The 20520-nt window shown below is 33.9% G+C and overlaps 1 protein-coding gene across 4 annotated transcripts in view; it reads left to right on the forward strand.

Annotated features, from left to right (window-relative positions):
* The window catches only part of LOC119068318 (PH and SEC7 domain-containing protein-like), a 51465-nt gene that overhangs the window by 14687 nt on the left and 16258 nt on the right, over positions 1-20520 (forward strand). For all 4 annotated transcript variants that reach the window (XM_037171872.1, XM_037171870.1, XM_037171871.1 and 1 more), the window contains exon 2: positions 18861-18927. In XM_037171872.1, coding sequence (XP_037027767.1) covers positions 18861-18927 — 67 coding nt within the window. The remainder of the gene's footprint in view (positions 1-18860; positions 18928-20520) is intronic.

A 20520-nucleotide genomic window follows, 5' to 3' on the forward strand; every position in this document is an offset into this window, starting at 1 on the left:
TTGTTTAATCCACATTTCAAACAGTGGTGACTCATTCACCCTTCGGCATTTATCAAGGCAGCTCTCCAAATGACGACAATCTTCATTTGCAGCCAGAGAGCTGCCTTGCACGTAGTCATTCGATATTCTAAGTTTTTTTTATTTAGAGAGACATACTAAGGAAGAATGAAACATGGGGTATTGCAAAGGCGGACGTTCCGAGCTATCAGGAAATGAAAACGTGCGGGAGGTTGTTTGTCGAAAATATCTAAACAAAATGTGGGCGCCCTTACCAAATTGATAACGACAATGAGTAACTTTTACACGAATTTCAATAATGTAATAATTACGTAAAACTCCGAAATATTCAATTAAATTCAGGGATAAACAATACACTCGTTAGCTGTAATCACATCCAATTATAGCGTACGCAGTAAAACATTTCCACGATATGCGGCGTAGAATGCAGTTTTTGAATTACCGAATATAAAAACATAAAATATAGTCCGACCAACATTTTACAAGCGCATACCTTGAAACGGTTGCCTAATCATGAATTTGATAAGCAGTGAGATTGCACTCATACACACAACAGGGCATCGGTTAGGCTTATTTTTCCTTCATGCATTACATCATCATCGGTGATTAGTTATCACAAAATTTTCTCGATGGAAAATAATTGTGTATGTTACTGAGGTGTGTAGCATACAAAACGAAAATGCCACGTGACCTAACGTGTATTTATGTTACACACATAATGTTTGTGTTTCGAATGTGTAACACAGTTTACGTTTACAACGCACTCCTCTTATTATTTCGCAAAAAAAAAATCGCCTCAAAACAACACAGTTAATCGAGCGCTGATTCATTTTATTTTGATTGTGGTCGCTTGGGCAATCAAAAAACGTATCTGCCTTCACATGATGTGCGTCGTTATTTGTAAAATGGATCGCAGTTAATTGAATAGAACTATATAAAATTACATTGAAATCCATCATGTCTCCAAACAGCACCAAACTCCCTTGTATTGGAATTATTTCTGAGAACCACTTCTAGCGAACCTTTTGCTAGATTTTGTTTCTGTTCGTATAAAGTACTTGACTTCGTGGAATGAGATGCACTCTCTATCGGTGGGGACACTTTGTCAAGGCAGTCTTATAAATTTAGAAGAGCAAATGATCAAATTATAACAATGATCTAATGAATTTCACAGATTAGAATAGTCTCGCAATTTTAATTTAATCTCAACTGCAAGCTTCGTAAGTTGATTAAAGAAAGCCAAACAGGAAATTCAATGTTACTTTCCTTTTATTTGTCCTGCGTTCCGCTCATACATGAATTTGTAACGGAGGATATTGTTATTCTTATGCCTAGCATAACCTAGTGCTATTGTCAACATTTTCCTATGCCACAAATGCCATCGTTACAGACACGCAATTCATCATTTTTGAGCGAACGTCTCCTTCGACATGTTTTCTTTGTGTATGATGTCTTTAGATGATGTTTGGCAGATCCATCATAGATAAGAACACACAAAATGTAATGTAACGAATCGAAAAGAGGGCAATTCTATTGGGCGCGATGTGGAAACATTTTTTTTTTGGTTACGTACGAAAGCGCAACCGGACGGAACGTCTTTTTTCTATACTTGTATCAAATTCGAACTTTCGTTTACGTCTAACAATTTGAAAATTATTTTTTTGTTCTTAGGGCCAGGTTGAAGCGGTCTACTATCGCAATGTTTACATGCGATGTAAGACGCTTTAACCTGGCCTTAACGAAATAAAAGTTCAGTACGAAAATCCTTGTCGCTCGTACTGCACTGGTTAAATCGACAACACATCCTTCTGTTATGTTTTGTTTGGGATTTTATTTTTTTGTATAGTTCCTTTTTATTGAAATGTGTAACCGTGTAGCCGAATGTTTTTAATGTCGACCGCGCATGCTCCACAACGGGGATATTTTGTTTAATCATTTGTTTTGGTGCAATTCGAAACCATTTAACTTGTAAGTGTATCGGCAATATTGTTTGTTTTTATTTTTATAATTATTACATTGTTCGTTTGTTGGGATTGTTGTAAAGTACTCCAATCCAGATTTTATCCATAACCGAAAACTCAGAGCAAAATTTTCGATTTTTTTTAATTTCATTATTATTAGAGATTGATTACAATTCATCATTAAAATGGAAAAAAAATGTTTTAACTCAATTTACGGAAGTTGGAAATTATTGGAAGAAAAGAAAATTATACAAAAAAAATTCCCCGTATAGTAACCGTGTCTAGTTTTCATTTCGCATCGGCGTAATATTCTTCTTGCTAAAAATAATATCGTTTCTTTCCAACATACACAACGGGTATATAATTTCGTACCAAACACACGATAGAGGTTTCGTTCATTGATACAATATTCCTGTTTCCCCGAATGCCGGAACATTTTCAGTGCATCGTACTAATCAAAACGAGGTTTTAGTATAACAGAGTTTTTCTTCGCCGGCACATATTTTTTCGCTTATTTTCGTCGTCCAAGAGTTTTGGATGGGAACATACTGTATAAACTAACACAAATTGTGTGTATCGAAAATTGAATTGAATTCATATGATTTTCGAAGAGTGTCTTTTGCAAAATACTCACTTATCAACGGAGAAGACGATACGTAGTATAGATAGATCTATAATGTAACAAAAAAAAAACCGACAGACATGTGTTATTAAGTGTGTGGTGTTATAAAATTGTGTATCATCTGTGCCGTTTGTCAGACGAGTTTAAATATTTTCTAAGTTTCTTGGACCCAGGCCTTGTGTGTTTGTTATGGAAAATTATTGTTTTCCGGTTTAACGATGAGACGTTTTTTGTGTGATGGATTAATGTAACAGAAAAAAAAACTCTCTCAAATGCAGTGAAATGATTAGTTAACCAAAATTTGTAATTATGTTAAGAATTGTGACATAGAAATAAGACGAAAAGTAAATTCGATTCGACCGTGATTGGGATATGTTCGTATTTGACAAAATAAAATCTAAATTCGGGCTAAGTGTTTTGTTTATTCTGAAACCGAATCGAATTACTTGATGGAACTAAAAATAAAAGGAAAGAAGAAAGACGAAGAAAAAAAATGTCAATAATGCCCTGTGCTGAGTTTTGTGGATTATTCGTAATCCTGTTTCTCATTATTTGGTGCTTCTATTAGATATACAATACAGAATGTATTGCGTAAATCAGGATATGCTCTTGGTATCATAATTTTTTGACATTTTCTGGGTGTGTTTGATCAAAATATATATATTCCGCAATATATTTTTGTTGTGTGTCGGTGAAGCTGTGAAAATATTAATATTGAATTTTGTACTCGTGCACTTCTGAAACAAGATTTTGTTGTTGGTACGGTGTTCGGTGAAAAATCGATATACACATTTTCTTCTATATAAACGATACGGAGAAGAGTAACGATATATTTCTTGCGCTTATTTCTTCTCAGTATTTATTTGGGTGAGTTTGACTTTCTCGTTTTTGTCGATCAAATGTTCCTTTATTTTGGTTTTAATTCTTCGACATTTTAAATACAAAATTTTCGTGGATGCATTGTCGTTCTAAATGTTCTGCAAACAGCTGAGGGAGAGTGAGAGAGTAAAAGAGAGTGAAACGCATTTATCAGAAACAATTGCATGTAGAAATCTAGCCAAGTGTTTATTTTGGTTCGTGGGACTACTGCATTTGCTTTCGGCTTTTGCAGCAACATTTGCACGAACTAAAATTAATGAAGGACTGTCGGCAGGTGCGTAATCAACTAATGTTAAGGGAAACTGTATTCGAGTGAAGGTTTTTTCCGGATTTAACTTTCTTTTTCAAATATGTGAGCTTACTTTACTGATAAAAAGTCCAAGTTGGTACCAATTGGACGAAAACGATAGAAAAATGGAAATAGCGAGCATCTCGACAAAATAATTGGTCAGTAATTATCGTCCCTAATGTTAATGCATTGTTTGTTGTAAATGATAAGTTCACTCACTGATTCGTAACATTTAAACTTGCAAATTCCCTTTACAGAGACAAATATGTGGTTAAAGCTACTATAAGTATGATGAGTCTGGCTTTTCTGAGCCTTTTTTTAGATTTTATTAAAATAGAATCTTTGAGATGTCTCGAACGACGTTGATTCAATTGATTTAGTTTAGTGTTTCCTAAAAACTTGGAATTAAGTAAAGGAAAACTTTTGAAATGATTTCATTATATTTCTCACTGCAAGCGGCTCAAAATTTCAATCTGTTTTCATTCACTGTGCAACATCCAAGAATTTTTGTTCATTGGATTTATCTGTATGTAAAACTCTCGAAAATTAATGACAAAACGGGAAATTTAAGTGACAAAATATACTCCGAAACTTTCACACCGAAAGGATTACGAATAAAGTATGACACCAACCGAATGACAACCAATCTTGTACTTCAGTTTCTTAATTACGTTTCCCTATCATCCACCGAAAAGAATGTCGTCTGATTCGAGGATTCATGATTACATCTCACTTAATGTCACTTTTCTGCTGTGTTCGTTTAAAAAATTTCCGCGTTAGTGTGTTGTATAAGTATATTTCATCATAACAAAATATATAATTCACTGATTCAACAGCAGCAGTGCTGCTGTAGCACGTTTATTGAGACGAAATTAAATTGAACGCAAGGTTTTTTTTGGCATCCTTAATGTATCGTATAGCAAGCCAAAACGGAAGACACGATTTTGTTTTATTGATGGTAGTGTGTTCTTTTGGCATACAATGCGGTAATTGACATTGAATTATTGGTGGTGAATGTGTTCGATCATTGTATGGTAAGGTAAAGAGTAGGTAAATTTTATGTAAAATAGGAAAAGTTCGAAGTCTCGTTTAATTTCGAATTAGTCGCGTTTTCTAGTTTCTCAAGATACACAATTTGGGGGCCGTAATTGGTAGACCTCATAAATCGCAGTCAGAGATAACAGTAAATCATATCTTCAGCACATCAAAATGTATACCTTACATTTTACATGAACTTACTTACTTACATGAACTCAGGTTCATCTGACTCCATCAACAATAGTTTTTTAAACTAACTAAAACTCAAGCAAAACAGAGCTTTAGGCGTCGTCGTAAAATTCATAGAACCGTAAGAATTCAGTTTCACATACCTTTCAGTATGCTATACGAATTGCGCCGCAAACATTCTCATTCCACAGTAGTTCACTCAAGCAATTAAACAACATTCCATACAAAGTTGACTTGTTTACTAAGTTAGACAATAAAGGCTTAAAGCTTTGGACATTTTCTTATTTGATGCGGAATAATCATTGCCAAACAGAAATTGTGCTTTTATGTCGTATATGTCCGATCGATGCAAATGCGTATTCAATTGGAAAATCTGGTTTTGCTTTTGTACGATCAATGGATCAATTGGCCACGTCAACATAATTTAGCTTTACTTTCTGGACAATTTGTTTATTTCTCTCTTTCATTAGACTATTCCATGCTGCCCTTTACCACCAATGATTGATGTCATTATCAGAATATGGTTTAATCTGTGGCTTCTACTCTGTTATTAACCGTAAACGAAGCACAAGCAAATTTCCGAATTATATTACGGATGACAATCATGCGATAGGTAATCCGATTCGTTTGACTTGCATAAATATTTAATCGACTGTTGAGCTTGTAATAACTTCTCAAAAAAAAACTTTATTTTCAAAACGTGTAAATCTTGTGCAAAGTTTCACATTTTATCTCAACTTCCGAAGAACTTACTAAATTCGAAAAGTGGAAATTTTTTTGGTAATACCAAAAGAAAGTGAAACGAGTCTAAATATTTTCTTTCGTCTGCTTACCTATAACGTTCGCTTTGCTTTAATTGTAAACATCCCATATTTGTTTTACGTGATTAACACAAATACACCACGCCATAAACGATGAAAAAAGAGTGTTGTGTGAATGGCAATTAATTCCGTTTAATATGAATAACCGTGTGGCTTGGGCGAATATTATATTTAGTTTTATTAGTTGTACAATGTTACAAACATTATTTGCATTAATGAAGTAGTTTTGATGTTAAATTTTATTATAATAATTAGCCAGATAAGATCCATTTATTTTAACCGAATATGTACACATTGTGCGCGCCCCCCCCCCCCTCTAAAAAAGACATCATGGGGATGTGATATATGACTAATTCGTGTGTTAAAATGGTTCTATTTACTTAAATCTGGTGCTGGCGAATTGAATCACTTGAAACGTTATCTTATCTGCGAAAATAATTGCATTTTAAATGTGTACGGAACGTGGACAACTTGGTATAAATCTTTATCAATTTTTTGGATTTCATCAAATTAAAGAGAAGCAGAAAATCGTTTTTTAGGAGTTCGTCATTAATTTGAGTAATTATAGCGATTAGTACTTTTCTTTCTATAAATACTTGAAAGAGTTTAAAATATTAAAAAAAAAACTCAAAATCACCTATTTTTCAATTTTTTGCGACGAACTTAACAAAGTAACATCCGAAAACCTCGTTTTTGGGGCAATGAAGAAGAAGCCGCCGTTTTCACTGACCTGACTTACCCAACTGCCCTCATGAACCTGCAAATATTTTTCCATTCCCAAGTTACTTCATGCACGACAAAATTATTTTCAGTTTGATGAGGGCAGTTGGGTGAGTCTGGTCGATTAACATCACTACTTTCCCATTTTTGTAGTTGATAATTATTCGACAATGTACCCAATTTGAATACTCCGTATAAAAAACATTGTCCATGTGTCATAAACATCAATGAAGTATATTTCACCTCTCCGACGGAATTTACACATTACCCGAGTATTGTCCGAATTTTCTTTTTCTGGGTGTGGGTAGAAACGATAGTTATTTAAGGGCTGAGGGAAAGGGCTACACTCCCACTCGTAAGAAGAAAATCGAAAAGACCATTCAAATAGTGCGTACGTTAAAAAATACGTTTTCTCAGACTCACCCTTCCTAGTGATTTAATCTGATCCCTCTCTCCACAAGAAGCGTGCGTACTTTTTGAATGACCTCTTAAATATGTCGATCGGCCCTGAAACATTTTCGTCTTACTTACGTTGTCTTTTTCGACACTGTAAATTTGATTTGTGAGATTATACCACTTGCCTTCAGCGCCGGATACAAACTTCCAGCTCGTCAAAATAAAAAAGTCCAAACAAGGACGTAGACTTCTATTTATAGATGGTCCCTTGCGAGAAATGTTATCAAAAGTGAGTAAATAACAACAACAGCGATTTCTGCATTTCCAAAAAAATTTCCATCGGAAGTTGTTTTGCCTTAAGTGTATAAATGGAAAACCATCCACACAAGTCCGTCGTGTAGCTAATCGAAATACGAAAAGCAGTAACGCAATAGTCGTTACTTTGTGCAACCTACTCAATCGGAGAAGTTTTTTTTTTTGTTATTTTTTTCTTTTCGTGTGTGTAAAATGGCCTTTTTTCTTGAAGAAGTATAATCGAATCTGTGAATTTATTGTAAAAAGTTTATTGATCGATATTCGATTGGGTATCTTGTGGAAATTTGATTATAATATTCTTTTTCCTTTTTTTTATCGAATAGATAAATAAATAAAATCGTAACAATTTGTGTGGTTGAATAGACAATGTATATGTGAAAGATATTGCATGCGTCGTCCCTTCTAACATTCTAAACAATTAAAAATAATTTTCCATAATTTCAGTCGGCTAATTTGTATAACGTTCGTAAATCATATGTACATAATGGATAACATTTAATAATTTTTTTTTTCTTTTCTTTATTCGTGTGTACGTTTTCGTTGATGTTAACTTGGGCAACAGGAATATTTAAAATTTATAATTGTGTTTACATTCATCAAGCAATTTGGCTTGAATTATCCAAATAAACACAAGTGTTTCATATCTTTCTGCATGAAAAGATGGCAAAATCGTAGATATGTATAATACATTAGGCATGCTCTGTTTCACAGGGGGGTCCAAAGTTCAGCTGGAGATGGGTTTTCCTGGTCCGGAAGGCTAAAATATTGGACCCGTATTTTTTTTTAGAATTATAAAAATTAATTTAGGCATGGGGAGCGAGGCATTTGTTCATATATACAAATACATTGGTTAGAGGAGTAAAGAAGATATGCACTATACAAACACTATATATCTTCTCTCCTCTAACCAATGTATTTGTGTATATGAACAAATGCCTCGCTCCCCATGCCTAAATTAATTTTTATAATTCTAAAAAAAATACGGGTCCAATATTTTAGCCTTCCGGACCAGGAAAACCCATCTCAAGCTGAACTTTGGACCCCCCTGTGAAACAGAGCAGGCCTAATAATACATGGATGATATGCCAATAAAATTTTTCACTTTATGGGTTTGTTTGTGTATGATTGGGTTATAATATACACACGGTAATGCGTTGTAAACGTTTTGTTTAACTATTTTAACGATTTTAGCTTGTGCTGTACTTTTCCAATATAATATTCTTTTCGACACTGAACCCATTCACTTCAACAGATATGCACTTGTAATTATTCACTCGACAACATAACATATCGATAAATCGGTATTTATAATACAATGTTCTTGTCACTTGTACGATTTGTTTATTGAACATTACCTCCAATGTATTTACATGTTACAAAAATGCAAATGAATCATAGAAAACATTGAAGATTAAATAGAGATTATTTATTCGGTGAACCGTGCACAAATATTTTCACTAAAATTTAATATTCAATAGGAAATAGTGATACGTGTAAATAACAATCAATTTGAATTTTTATTGTTTCGTTTATTGCAAGCACAGAAAAAAAAATCAGAAGAGCGTATGAGGAAGAATATAAATCAATTTGTCAAAATATAACGAGGGATTTTTTTGAAAGTGGACCAGGCTCCGTCGGAGCTATTTTTTCGCGGCGGTTTGTTCATATGCCCAGATAGCCCTTGGCCCCAATAGTCCAAAACCGCTGTCGTTTAATTTTCATATTTGCGTCTTGGCTGGTGGTGAAGGTGCAAAAGTCGAAAAAAGGGTGTTTTTATACGTGATTTACTGCCGCTACAGACAATGGACACACATGTGTGGCGGCTCGTTGGATAGGTACTGTCCAGGGGAACCGGGGCAAGCATAGATATCTTGCATGTTCTGTGCCATTGTTCGAAAATAACAAAAATATTGTGTCAGTCAAAGGCCGTAAATTTTGATGAACTTCAAAAGGTGATATCTCGCACCTGGAGAATGTTTATGGTTAGATCATTGGATGCAGACATCAAAAACAGCATAATTCGTGTATTTTTCTAAAATCAATATTTTGCTTTCGAGTGAAGTAAGTCATTTGCTTTATACCCAAAAAAGTATCCTGAAACCTTTCACTTCTATGGCAATTGAGGTATAATTGTAGAGCTGGGTTAAGCCTCTATCAGGGCAACCACTGATCTATACAACAACAGTCACCAAGTACAAAATATCACCTAATAAAGCTCATCAAAATTTCCGGCCTTTGACTGATACATACTTTTTGTTATTTTTGAATAGTGCTTGAGTACACATTTGATATCTGTCTTTGCCCCGGGTCTCATGGACAGTACCTATCAAACGAGCCGCCACACATGTGTGTCCATCGTCTGCAGCGGCAGTAAATCACGTATAAAAAACACCCTTTTTCGACTTTTGCACCTTCACCACCAGCCAAGACGCAAACATGAAAATTAAACGACTGCGGTTTTGGACTATTGGGACCAAGGGCTATCTGGGCATATGAACAAACCGTCGCAAAAAAATAGCTCCGACGGAGCCTGGTCCACTTTCAAAAAAATCCCTCAACGCTGACCTTGTGATTTATTCAGATTAGAGTAGCTAGGAATTTCATGCAATATGATGTTCCATTATTTTGTAGATGAGGCCACAATCCATTTTCACTTTAAAGAAACTTTTTGAAATTTTCCGGACTTTCCCGGATCAAGTGAAATTTTAAATTTTCATAATTTTATCTTGTTGATATCGATGGAAACATCAATAAAGGGCGTAACTACCATATCTCCAGCACTAGTCAACCGATTATCATCATATTTTCCTTTGAAAGCTTAAATTATTTCTGATTTGTTGAGCCCCATATAAAGTCAATCCGACTGTTTGTTCGAAAGATATGCTCTGTCGAAAAGCCCATTGTTAACGATTACCACAGATGCGCTGAAGCATGAAGCGACATAAAAAATAGAAAATTGTGAAATCAGTCTCTCTGGAATGTTTCAAGACATTTCCAGAGTTCAAATTAGGAAGAAGAAAAAAGAAAGTTTAGAATGTTGTTTAGAGGTCCAACATTTTGATATTTTTGGGAAATTGATCGTCGTGGAACATTGCCTCAATTTTTTACTCAATTTATAGCTATTGTGTGTCCTACAAGTTTCGAAACGAAAACCGGAGCAGTTTAAATTTATCATTGAAAGTTCCTTTTTGCTAAAACTGAGACTCTAAAATTTGCAGATTTTTTTAATAAAATTATTTTTGAATTTTGATAAGAAAAAAAGGTTTGAACTGCGCCGTAGCTAGAACTGTAGGTCTGACCACATTTTTGATAAAAAGAATGTCGTGTAAAATCGAATAGTTTTTTTTTTTAATTATTATTAAATAGTAATTTTCGCAACAAGTGACGAAAAGTAGGACTTTACGTTGCCTTTATTGCGAAAAACGTTGTATACAACTCGATGATAAATGATAAAGCATTTATCACACGGTTGTATAAATAACTATTACATAACAAGAGATAAAAATATGAAAAGTAGAGTTTTGTGTGAATTTTATTGATCCGAGACGATACCGAGGTCAAAAAACACACGAAAACGAGACTTTTCATCTTTTTATTCCGAGTTAAGTAATGGAGTTTACATGCTTTTGAGGCTTTAACCAATTTTATTGCTTTCCCCAGGGTTTTAGTAAGCCACTTAAAAAAAACTTGTCTAGATGCTCTCACCTAATTTTCACTTCCTAATGTAACTGACCATTGCCTTCAACAACACTTCATGCTTCAGAAATAATCTGCTGTTTTGAATCTCAATGGGCGGAATATAGTCACAGCACCTAAGCCTATGTTAATACAGGCCCGTTGTGATTTACCTTTAGCTACTAACCGTTAGTTCTATATTGCATCTTTTAGTTTACATATCACCTTTTATCCCTAGTTATGTAAAACAGCTATTTCTCGTTCATGTAAATGTTTGTGTATTATGGTCCACCCACTGATAAATCAATTAACAAGAAGTAATTGAATTTCATTGTTATTCATCCTACTCTAGAAGCAATTCAATATCATTGTTATTCACCATACTCTTTACATACGACGGTATGTTCTTTTTAAAAATGTCTACGTAAAAGATAAACATTGATTGATAGATACAATCGAATTCCTATTAAATGGATCGGAACACGCGTATCAAAACCAATATCCCTTACGTTCCGCGTTAAATAAAGCGTCTATTTACCGAGCCAACGTTAATCGTAAATTTTATTAACTTACTGTAACTGTACTGGCACTCTTTGCGTCGCATTCATCATATCGGGTCAAGGTGTAATACAAGCGAGTTGAATTAACCAAAAAAAAATCTCCCTTACAAAACAAAACAAAAAATTGGAACGGTGCCAATTGTGGTTTTAACAGATTTAATCTCGATTTTTATATTTTTTATCGTTTTTTTTATTTTATTTTACGAGTAGAAGCTACATATAATTAATGATCATTTCTGTCTTCTACTTTTTTTCCAGGATTTTTTTTTTCCTTCGATGAAAGAAGGAAAAAACCACATCACTTAGACTTTTATATACCCGTTGCGCCAAAAAAATCTTGTCTCCACGTACTTTGTATTTTCTGTTTATGTTTGTACTTTCATCGAAAAAAAAAATATTTCAGCCACAAATTATAATGAGCTTTTCTCTAACGAATCTATTGATGAAGTTACAAAACTTTGTCGTGCCTAATACATTTTTAATAAAAGTGAAGATCAATATTGTTGTGGCGACGAGAGGGAATACATTTTTAATTTGATTCGATTTTCCAAATTGGATGATTGTGGGGCTGTGTACCGGTAATTATGCGTCTGACGTTAAACGACTCGGAATAAAATATCGGTACGGCGTAATAAGCCAATGGAATTGTCGAATGCCAATACTATATACGGGCCATGGAACAGTATTTACATTCTATAAAATGTTGAGGTGAAATTATTTTGGCTATTCGTTGGCGCCTTCAAATTTTCTTTCTCTATTAGTGAAACTAATCATCAGTGTTGGCATTAGTTACACATAGTAAATTACACAGTAAATCTAATACGATAATCGACTTTGAACCCCTTTTTCTTTTCATTTTATGGTCTAGATCGTCGACTTGATACACCGTGATATTCCGGCATTACATTTTCCGGGCATAGAAAAGTTGTTTGCTTAGCGAGGGAAGAAAATAGTAAATTTTAACGAAGCTTTGATATGGGTGAGGTTTTCTCCACGAAACGAAAACATCAATTTGTTACACAATTTTTGAAAACAAAGACCTGTCACCTGTTACGAGGGAGAAAATGTATTTTTTCTTACCTGTCAAAACAAGAGTGTAGAAAATAGACATTCACTCCCTCAAACTGTCATAAAAGAAAACGTCGACCAGTGACCAAGAGTTTTTTTCTTTTTCTTGGATAAAAACGGGTATTCACACCACGGGTGGATGAAGAATTATGTGTTCACCTCGGGAAGAAATTGGAAATTCCAAGTAGAGCGAATTGTCGTTCTCGCTTCGCTCTGGTCTCAAACTTCCACTAATTTTTGTCGTTACATTTTTAACGTTGCGGTTCTTGCAACGGATCATCAAAGTACCAAATGAGTCAGTGTAATGTGTTGTAGTGTGCTCGTGGACTTGTAATTTGAAATGAAAAATTGGTGCACGGGTGGGAGACGAACCCACAATCTTCCACGAGCACACTACAACACATTACACTGACTCATTTGGTACTTTGATGATCTGTTGCAAGAAACGCAGCGTTAAAAAAAATGTAACGTACAGCCAGGTACCAAAGACAAAGATTGGAATGGGCGCAAACTTTCGCTCTTTTTGGAATTTTTTTTTCTCCACTTGGTAAACAAACAACCATTTCTTAATATCCTTGAAGAAGCAACTCACGTCGATGGTTTTTATTTCTATTCGGACTCATAGACCGAGTAAAATAACGATTCTACCTGACCGATGTGAATGTATCGGACACAAACAAAATGTGTATACTTGTTTCCATTTTATGGGAGTTCTGGAATGACTGGCAAAGTGTGTCGTATCTGTTAAGACTGGTTCAGAGCATTTTTATCTTTTAATGGTCTTATTTTGTAAAATCATCTCAAATTCTTATCTCCAATAAATGTGTTACTTTTAAGGGGGCTGGGGGACGATTAGTATATGTATAAATGAATTATATATAGGTGAAATATAGACAAAATAATCCATGTTCTATATCAACCATTACTTGCACATTTTACTCAATGAATGTTGTATTATATGTACATGTAATACGAAACTGTTGGGTACAAAAATTGTTTCTATCAGCCACAGCAAATAATAAACTACTTGTCTGCATTTTTATTTAAAAAAAAAAGAAGAAGACGGAGAAAAAACTCCATAAATATATCGACATGAGAAAAGATATAACTCTCTTTTGACACAATTTCCTATAAAGGCCGTACATACACCGATAAATAATGTAAAATAAAATCAATAATAAATTTTGAGTTTTGAGTAAACGCGATGTAATACGATAGATTCAGTTTCAGCACACACACAAAAAAAAATTGATTATTCAAACAATGAATGAAGGGGTGATCCATATGATGAAACTTAAACGGCTGCCAGTAAACTAAAACACAAACTATCGTGTTCAGTGAATAGGTTGAATGGGTGTATACGTTACGTATAATATTATATTGTAAAATGTGTCGCTCATTAAATTATTTTTCTTTCCTTTCATTTCATTTCGCTTCAACAATGTTGAACGTTGAGCTTACGGTACTAACTTTATAATTGAGATATTGAAGTAAAAGTAGACATTTCCATTTTTTCCCATCAACTGCTGCCTTTATTTCCGAAAGAAAGAAAAGCGTTTCATTGTATTGAGCGCGGTGCTTCATTCAATTTCAAAATTGTATGTAAAATTGTCGTTCCTTAAAAAATGCTCCCCGCCCTCCACAAATCTTTACTGCAAATGGTTCGTTTTCTTTATAAACTTTTTTTTTTCTTTATATTATTTATTCAACCCGTTAGTTGGGCGAACAACGAATCGTCATAAATCTATAATTTTATGAGCTGTTTGTTGTAAAAGCAAATTTAAGGTAATAAAAATCACCGCCATAAAAATTAAATTTAACCAACAAACGATAAAAATGGGTTAAATGGGTCTACGACACTAGAATGTGCTTTAAATATGTGTGTTCTCGTTCGATGGGAGTATTTTATACATATGTACTACGAGTCAGCGTTTTTATTCAACGGCAATAGTTATATTACGGTGACTGAATATTGTAACGGTAACGCATATTATACGGCTATATAATAATAGCTGTGTGTGTCAAACAACCCCTTCTGGGTTTTTTTAGCTATTTGTTTATAATTTGTGGATTTAAGCGCCGTATAACTTAATTAGACTTATGACCTAGAACGAACAACGTAATTTAACAAGTTATGCACATACTGGCACACATACTAGCACACACACAAACACACACATCCACATAATTATTTGCTTTTAATTCATTTTATGGAATTCTTGCCCGTATACGGGCGTAGTTCTTGTGAAACTATACAATATCCATAAGTGGCTGCGAATGTACGTATAACTTATAGACATTCAAATGTAATTGCCATTACAGACACACTAGGATCGTGTTAAACAAATCTGCGAAGGTCTCAAGAGAAAATTTACTAATAGACCATTGATACAACTAATAAATGCTAATACATGTATATAATAGGCCTGTTCATTTTAGAGAAATAGTCTCAAATTCATCTGGCATGGTGTCTATCTGGTCCGGAAGGCTAAAATATTGGACCCGTATTTTTTTTAGAATTTAAAAAAATAGTTTAGATCTGGGGAGCGAAGCATTTGTTCAAATGCACGAAAGCGTTGGTTAGAAGAGAGGAGAATGATGGTGTATATCTTTTTTACTCTTCTAACCAACGCATTCGTACATATGAACAAATGCTTCGCTCCCCAGATCTAAACTATCTTTTAAAATTCTAAAAAAAAAATACGGGTCCAATATTTTAGCCTTCCGGACCAGATAAACACCATGCCAGATGAATTTGAGACTATTTCTCTAAAATGAACAGGCCTAGTATATAATTTTGATGGAATGATTTGCATGGATTAGGATGTGCTATTTAGTCGTTCAACTTAGGTGGTGGATGTTTTAGTTTTAATTAATACAGAAGTGCGTGAAAATTGTCTCACACTTATGACATCTTATGGACTTGAACAATGCGGTTGATTTGTTTCTATTTTGTATGGTGTGCCTTGTAAAGATGTCATTGGCATACGGAACTCAAACGTTTTTCGATTAAATTACAGAGGGCGTCAATGAAAAGCCATGAATTTGGTTCAGATGTTTTTCTACGGGTCCACTTATACAAACAAGAGTAGTTTACTACTCGTTTATAGAAGTCAAATAGTTCCGCACATAGTTTCGATAGCAGCTAATGGTCGCTAAGTTATCTTGTGTGAATTTTCTGATAATTTGTTTTGCAAATTATCAGCATTTTTCAGCATATATGGCGTTCTTAGCAAATTGTGTTGATTCTAGGGTGTCCTTTAGTTAATGAATGGAACACGAAATTTCGGATTGATAAGCTCAAGTACTCAGGACTCATGACAGAACAGAAATGAATTTTGGGTCAGGAAAGACCCATAAAATTTAACATATTTTTGTCCGAGACTTTCTTTAAATTATCTTTTTTATCATGAAGCACAAAAATGAGCTTCATAGTAAAAAAATAGATTTGGAGATTTTCTTGGCCAAAAATATGTCACTAAGGTCTATAGGTCTTTGAAACGTGAACAGTTTCCTCGATCTAAGTTACTCAAATTAAATTAGAATTTCTAAAAACAAAGCATTGCTTCCGCAACGAACAACACCCAGACGTATGCTATAAAAGTTTATCGCAAAACATTCAGTTATTGCATCAACTTTACACAATACAAAACTTCCATGAGTTCATCGTTTGAAAATTCAACCAAAATGCCTTCGGCGCAAAAATCAACTTTATTTCGATGTGCTACACAAAAACGTTTATCTATTAGCGATATCAAGAGGAAAATGGATTAAATTTGACAACATTTCGATCATAGCAGAAGATTTTTTTATTAATTTGGTTAGAGGGAAAAGATTTTATTTTCGTCTTAACAAGTCAGAAATGAAAATTGAAACCTCGTTGTAGATTGAGATCCGAGTTCGTATGATTTCTTAAAATAGTTTTCAGAGCCTGGAACTGAAGTTTTCACAAAGAGCTGCATTTATTCAAACCTAACCTTTTACACTCGAAGTAAAAAGAATACCAACAAATTTTCTGATTTGTGAATCGGGTAAAATTCTTCCTTTGTCATCCACAAAATATGTTATTTGCAAATTTAAACCATAACAGCTACCAAATCAGAAAACATGCTGGCTTTTCTTCGACTGCAGAAACCACCATCATATTGTTGTATGTACAATATAATAGCACATTATCCGTAGGTCATCGCTTAATTCTGTCAATAACAGATAATAAGCCGTTCCTAAAAGATATGTAAGAATCAACCGTAAGAAAATTTGGTAGACATTAGACATTTGGTAGTCGAGCAGCCATTTTTCCACTAAAAACGCCACTAAGAACGCCTTAGTACGATGACCACAAACACGAAAAAGTAATTGCCAAATCTCATTCCATCCACTACCTAAAGCCGCCGTAAAACGAAGAAAAAGATCATCATGTCTACGACTTGTAACTGAATAAATAAATGGAAAACAATTGATTCTCTCATCTAAACAAAGTGTGATATAAAATCAAGGAAAAAAATTGGCAAAAAGTCGTATAAAATGTTTTTACAGTCTTTTCACTTAACATGAATCAAAATTCGATCTACCCATTTATTGGTATCTCGTAGATAAAACTTTTTAATTCTAAATAATGTTATTTTGCAAGAATTCGTAATATTGATAAGATATGAGTATGTTTCGTTCAAGTGTACAAAAATTGAGTATTACGAAAGAAACAAACATTAAATTGTAGAGAAAGTTTTTTTTTATTGTAATTTCGTTTTTACTACCCTCAAAAAGACGCATTAACTTTTATAGTCATTCGTTACGTGTAGCGCTGGCGAAAGCCACAGAGCATATATTTACAAGAGAGAGAAAGACAAGAAGAATCGGGACATATAAAGTATAAAAAATAAGTTAAACGAAAATAAATACTTAATTTATTACTTATTTTATTATTATTTATGGATATTATCATTATTATATATATCTTTCTAACAACGTTGTCTAGTAGAAAATGTTTCATTGAGGGGTACTGCTCACGTTATAAATAGTGAATTCAGCCGGTATTTTCGGAAATGTTACTTTACTGGCTACCCCATGTGAAAGTTGAACTTTGCATAACAATTTTCCCCCAGCGAAAATGATCGATTACATGAGAAATGTTTTCAGTTCACTTTACGAGATTTTTTTGTGTGAAATTCAACTTTTGCATATGGTAGGCAGTAAAACAGAAAACATTGGATGCTGCTATGTAATTCATTTATTCGGAAACAGTGGTGATATTCTCTCAAACTCACTCGTGTATTTTTGAGCAACTTTCTTCAGTAACTATTTTTCGACAAGTGTAGTTGGATATCCGAGCCAAAGGCGAGCGTTTGAATTCATATACCGAGATTTTTTTTTAACGTATGCCTAGTCTTCGGCTGAACCTTGAACAAGCACATCCATATGTAACAATAATTCTCTCTGTATACGAAGTCAGAATTATTCAGGAATTTTGTGTGTTCCTTGTGACGTAAATATCTATGACATCACATGCTGGTGAAAACATCTAATTCCTTTACATACCTTGGGATAAAATGTTGAAGAGTCGAGTTTTGATGTTAATTTTATTGTCAATGCTGTAACCACTTGAGATATCAATTTGTTTACGAATTTTAGGAGTTTAATGACAGTTGTGCCCACCTACGAAGTAGGCAAGAGATTCTTTTATCGATGTTTTTTTCGTTCATTTAAATTTTGGACATTCAGCTTGCACTGATCTACAATTTAAATGATGAAATGATTCACTTTCGCCGACATGAAATTTAGCGTTTAGTGTGCCCTAGCACATTTCAAAAATCATAAATTCGTATTCGTAAAATACAATAGATTGCATTCGCAGATATTATACGAATGCAATCTATTCCAGAAAGACGGTCGAATTTAAACGTTTGAATTTCAAAAATCCCAACAGTTTCCAAACAAATCTGATTCTATTCTAGGTACCCCTCATATGTGTACTAAACTTTGCTCTGGTAAATTATTTGTTTAACAATCATTTGATTACGTTCTATTATCATTTATTTTATGAAACTGAATGATTTATGATTTTACCTTTTCATTTTCCCTTTAGCCTATATAGATTTTCGATAAAACATATTTCTATAAACACACTCATCTATACACTGTTGTTTGAATAATGTCGAATGGAACGTATTCTCCAGTTCCGCAATAGTATAATATGGCTAAAAATGGAACTTATCAAATGTTTCATTAAAATGATGTTTAATATTTAATTAAGTCAGCTTAATCTATCCGTCGGCGGCTCATATTAACGTTATGCTCATTTTTATGTTTTAGGTTGAGGCAGGTGATGTTATCGTTAAGGTCAATGGTACCGATGTGCATAGATTTACCACAAAAGAAGGTAAGAATGAAAAATTAATTAAACATGAAATATGAACTCAAATAAGCTGTGAAGTGCGGTCAAAACAAAACAGTTTTTTTTGATTATCTAAACCCACTCTTCAGTGAGCCACACAGCATACAGTTATATTTTGTTTGGTGTTGTTTATATCATCAAATATATAACCGATATACCACAACAGGGTATAACACGACGTATAATATGATTATGAAACACGGATCATAAATGCGCTATACCTAAAACTGTCAAAAATGTGTTTTGATTATTGATGACCTACCTCATTCAATATTATTTACGTTAACGCAATCATAATATTGTAGACCTTCTAAAGCAAATACAATCGTATTATATATAACCGAGTAGATTGACATCAGTAAAAATAATATTGAATAAATCGAAATATTTGGAGGAAAATTTGGTTTGGACTACAGAAACCCGTACGATATGTCAAACTATCACTTGACCGAAAATAGCGAAACGAGCCACATATAGTCGTTAGTAAAAGTTACTTTCACAGACTATAAAAACTTCTGGTCTTTAGGTCGAAAGAACACGAGCAGTTTTGTGTTGATGGGACTGACAGTTATGCCTCGTTTTCCATTGTAATACGATGGAATTGTCGATCCCATCAACACAAAATTGCTCGGCTTTAACGATTCCGTTGCATCCAAAGGCATCGATCAAATATCAACATATTGCACTCGCAGACGGATTATAGAATCTCAAAATTGCAACGAAACTCCACATGCCAAACATTGACGTACGCGTTTCTGAATGATAAAAGATGGACACTTCAATTTCAGGAACAGAACTTTTCGTTGCGACAATTTTTTAACTATTCTCATTTCCGGTATACTGTTCCCGGAGTAAGAAATGAAAAAGCAACAAGACATTTGGAGGATATGTCTTGATCTTGAGTGTAGAATACATATTGTGGATGCTGTCGTTTGTGAGACATTTCAAATGTTTTTTGTGCGGGTTTCGATTACGTCAGAGAACAGCTTTTACACCATCCATCAACATTGTTGCAACAAGACAATTTTCAGTTATTTCTGTTTCTCTTATTTTCCGTGAAAAAGAACTACTAATGTACTTGGTCCTTAACGGTCACTTATATTTTAGCGCTCAGCTTCAATTTGTTTAAAGAAACTTAGAAAAATCTGCCGACAAAATCTCTCAATTGAATCAGAAGCTTTTCTATCTGCGTTTGTTTACGGAAAATAATTCAGATGCCGTTTGCAAAGTTAACGTAGAATAAGCAATATCGTAGAAATTAGAGTCTGCTACGAAGGAATGACAAATTTATGATTTTAGTCAATCAAGGGACCTGGCCCACCTAAAAAAGCTGAGATTCTAACATTTTGTAAACATCAAGCGCATCGTAATATTGGCTCGCTGAATCTGTTACTTCTTTTGCTTCATTTGTTTTAACAGACATCGTGCTGTATAAGGGTAGATCTAAAAATTTTCGAATGATTCGGGGAATATTCTTCGGATTGGATCAGTTCGTTTTAAGTGAAAAATGCTAGTTTTCAGCCAACGGTTCGTTGTTTATATTTACATCATCTTCAATGCATATCTTGACCATATATA

This window comes from Bradysia coprophila (genome assembly GCF_014529535.1).
Source record: "Bradysia coprophila strain Holo2 chromosome X unlocalized genomic scaffold, BU_Bcop_v1 contig_173, whole genome shotgun sequence".
NCBI classification, from domain to species: Eukaryota; Metazoa; Arthropoda; class Insecta; order Diptera; family Sciaridae; genus Bradysia; species Bradysia coprophila.